Source organism: Ceratina calcarata, unplaced genomic scaffold (assembly GCF_001652005.2).
Source record: "Ceratina calcarata isolate Rehan_Ccalc_2016 unplaced genomic scaffold, ASM165200v1 scaffold3364, whole genome shotgun sequence".
NCBI classification, from domain to species: Eukaryota; Metazoa; Arthropoda; class Insecta; order Hymenoptera; family Apidae; genus Ceratina; species Ceratina calcarata.
The window spans coordinates 1-2,473 of record NW_017156431.1 but is presented as its reverse complement, the minus strand read 5'-3'; the positions used below and the strand labels follow the sequence as shown (position 1 = coordinate 2,473).

At 34.7% G+C, this 2,473-nt stretch overlaps 1 protein-coding gene across 1 annotated transcript; it reads right to left on the bottom strand.

Annotated features, from left to right (window-relative positions):
* Positions 1–9: 9 nt before the first annotated feature.
* Positions 10–2,294, bottom strand: LOC108624966 (putative cyclin-dependent serine/threonine-protein kinase DDB_G0292550; the record flags this gene model as incomplete). Its single annotated transcript, XM_018024616.1, has 2 exons — positions 10–1,888; positions 1,953–2,294. Coding segments are annotated over 2 exons (2,221 nt in total), but the record flags the coding sequence as incomplete, so codon positions are not given.
* Positions 2,295–2,473: the final 179 nt, after the last annotated feature.

The window sequence follows — 2,473 nt, the reverse complement described above, 5'->3', positions numbered from 1 at the left end:
TGTCCTTACTCTTGCTGTTGTCGTTATTACTGTTGTTATTTTTATTATTGTTACTGTTGCTGTTGTCGTTATTGCTGTGACTATTGTTACTATCGTTACTGTTCCTACTGTCGTTATTACTGTTATTATTGATACTGTTGCTACTGTCGTTACTGTTGTCATCAGTGTTGCTACTATTGTTACTGTCGTTACTGTTGCTACTGCCGTTACTGTTACTATTATTGTTGTCCTTACTCTTGCTGTTGTCGTTATTACTGTTGTTATTTTTATTATTGTTACTGTTGCTGTTGTCGTTATTGCTGTGACTATTGTTACTATCGTTACTGTTCCTACTGTTCCTACTGTCGTTATTACTGTTATTATTGATACTGTTGCTACTGTCGTTACTGTTGTCATCAGTGTTGCTACTATTGTTACTGTCGTTACTGTTGCTACTGCCGTTACTGTTACTATTATTGTTGTCCTTACTCTTGCTGTTGTCGTTATTACTGTTGTTATTTTTATTATTGTTACTGTTGCTGTTGTCGTTATTGCTGTGACTATTGTTACTATCGTTACTGTTCCTACTGTTCCTACTGTCGTTATTACTGTTATTATTGATACTGTTGCTACTGTCGTTACTGTTGTCATCAGTGTTGCTACTATTGTTACTGTCGTTACTGTTGCTACTGCCGTTACTGTTACTATTATTGTTGTCCTTACTCTTGCTGTTGTCGTTATTACTGTTGTTATTTTTATTATTGTTACTGTTGCTGTTGTCGTTATTGCTGTGACTATTGTTACTATCGTTACTGTTCCTACTGTTCCTACTGTCGTTATTACTGTTATTATTGATACTGTTGCTACTGTCGTTACTGTTGTCATCAGTGTTGCTACTATTGTTACTGTCGTTACTGTTGCTACTGCCGTTACTGTTACTATTATTGTTGTCCTTACTCTTGCTGTTGTCGTTATTACTGTTGTTATTTTTATTATTGTTACTGTTGCTGTTGTCGTTATTGCTGTGACTATTGTTACTATCGTTACTGTTCCTACTGTTCCTACTGTCGTTATTACTGTTATTATTGATACTGTTGCTACTGTCGTTACTGTTGTCATCAGTGTTGCTACTATTGTTACTGTCGTTACTGTTGCTACTGCCGTTACTGTTACTATTATTGTTGTCCTTACTCTTGCTGTTGTCGTTATTACTGTTGTTATTTTTATTATTGTTACTGTTGCTGTTGTCGTTATTGCTGTGACTATTGTTACTATCGTTACTGTTCCTACTGTTCCTACTGTCGTTATTACTGTTATTATTGATACTGTTGCTACTGTCGTTACTGTTGTCATCAGTGTTGCTACTATTGTTACTGTCGTTACTGTTGCTACTGCCGTTACTGTTACTATTATTGTTGTCCTTACTCTTGCTGTTGTCGTTATTACTGTTGTTATTTTTATTATTGTTACTGTTGCTGTTGTCGTTATTGCTGTGACTATTGTTACTATCGTTACTGTTCCTACTGTTCCTACTGTCGTTATTACTGTTATTATTGATACTGTTGCTACTGTCGTTACTGTTGTCATCAGTGTTGCTACTATTGTTACTGTCGTTACTGTTGCTACTGCCGTTACTGTTACTATTATTGTTGTCCTTACTCTTGCTGTTGTCGTTATTACTGTTGTTATTTTTATTATTGTTACTGTTGCTGTTGTCGTTATTGCTGTGACTATTGTTACTATCGTTACTGTTCCTACTGTTCCTACTGTCGTTATTACTGTTATTATTGATACTGTTGCTACTGTCGTTACTGTTGTCATCAGTGTTGCTACTATTGTTACTGTTGCTACTGTTGTTACTGTTACTATTATTGCTGTCCTTACTCTTCCTGTTGTCGTTATTGCTGTGCTATTTTTACCATCGTTCCTGTTACTATTGTCGTTATCACTGTTACTGTTTTTATTATTGTTACTATTGCTGTTGTCGTTATTGCTGTTACTGTTGTTACTATCGTTACTGTTGCTACTGTTCCTACTGTCGTTATTGCTGTTATTATTGATACTGTTGCTACTGTCGTTACTGTTGTTAATGTTGCTGTTGTCATTATTGCTGCTACTATTTTTACTGTCGTTACTGTCGTTACTATCGTTACTATTACTATTATTGCTATCCTTACTGTTGCTGTGGTCGTTATTACTGTGCTATTTCTACTATCGTTACTGTTGCTGTCGTTGTTATTACTGTTACTATTTTTGTTATTGCTGTTATTATTGATACTGTTGCTACTGTCGTTACTGTTGCTATTGTCGTTACACTGTCGTTACTAAAACTGTTAAAATGAACTAAAAAATGTTACAAGGATTGAATTCATATTTGCGAAATATCTCAATAGAAATGTGATGCACACGATCGAGTCAGCCATCATATAAATTAATTATTAAATTAAACATTGAGCTGACTATTACAAAAAACATTATGTCTAGCAGTGTATCA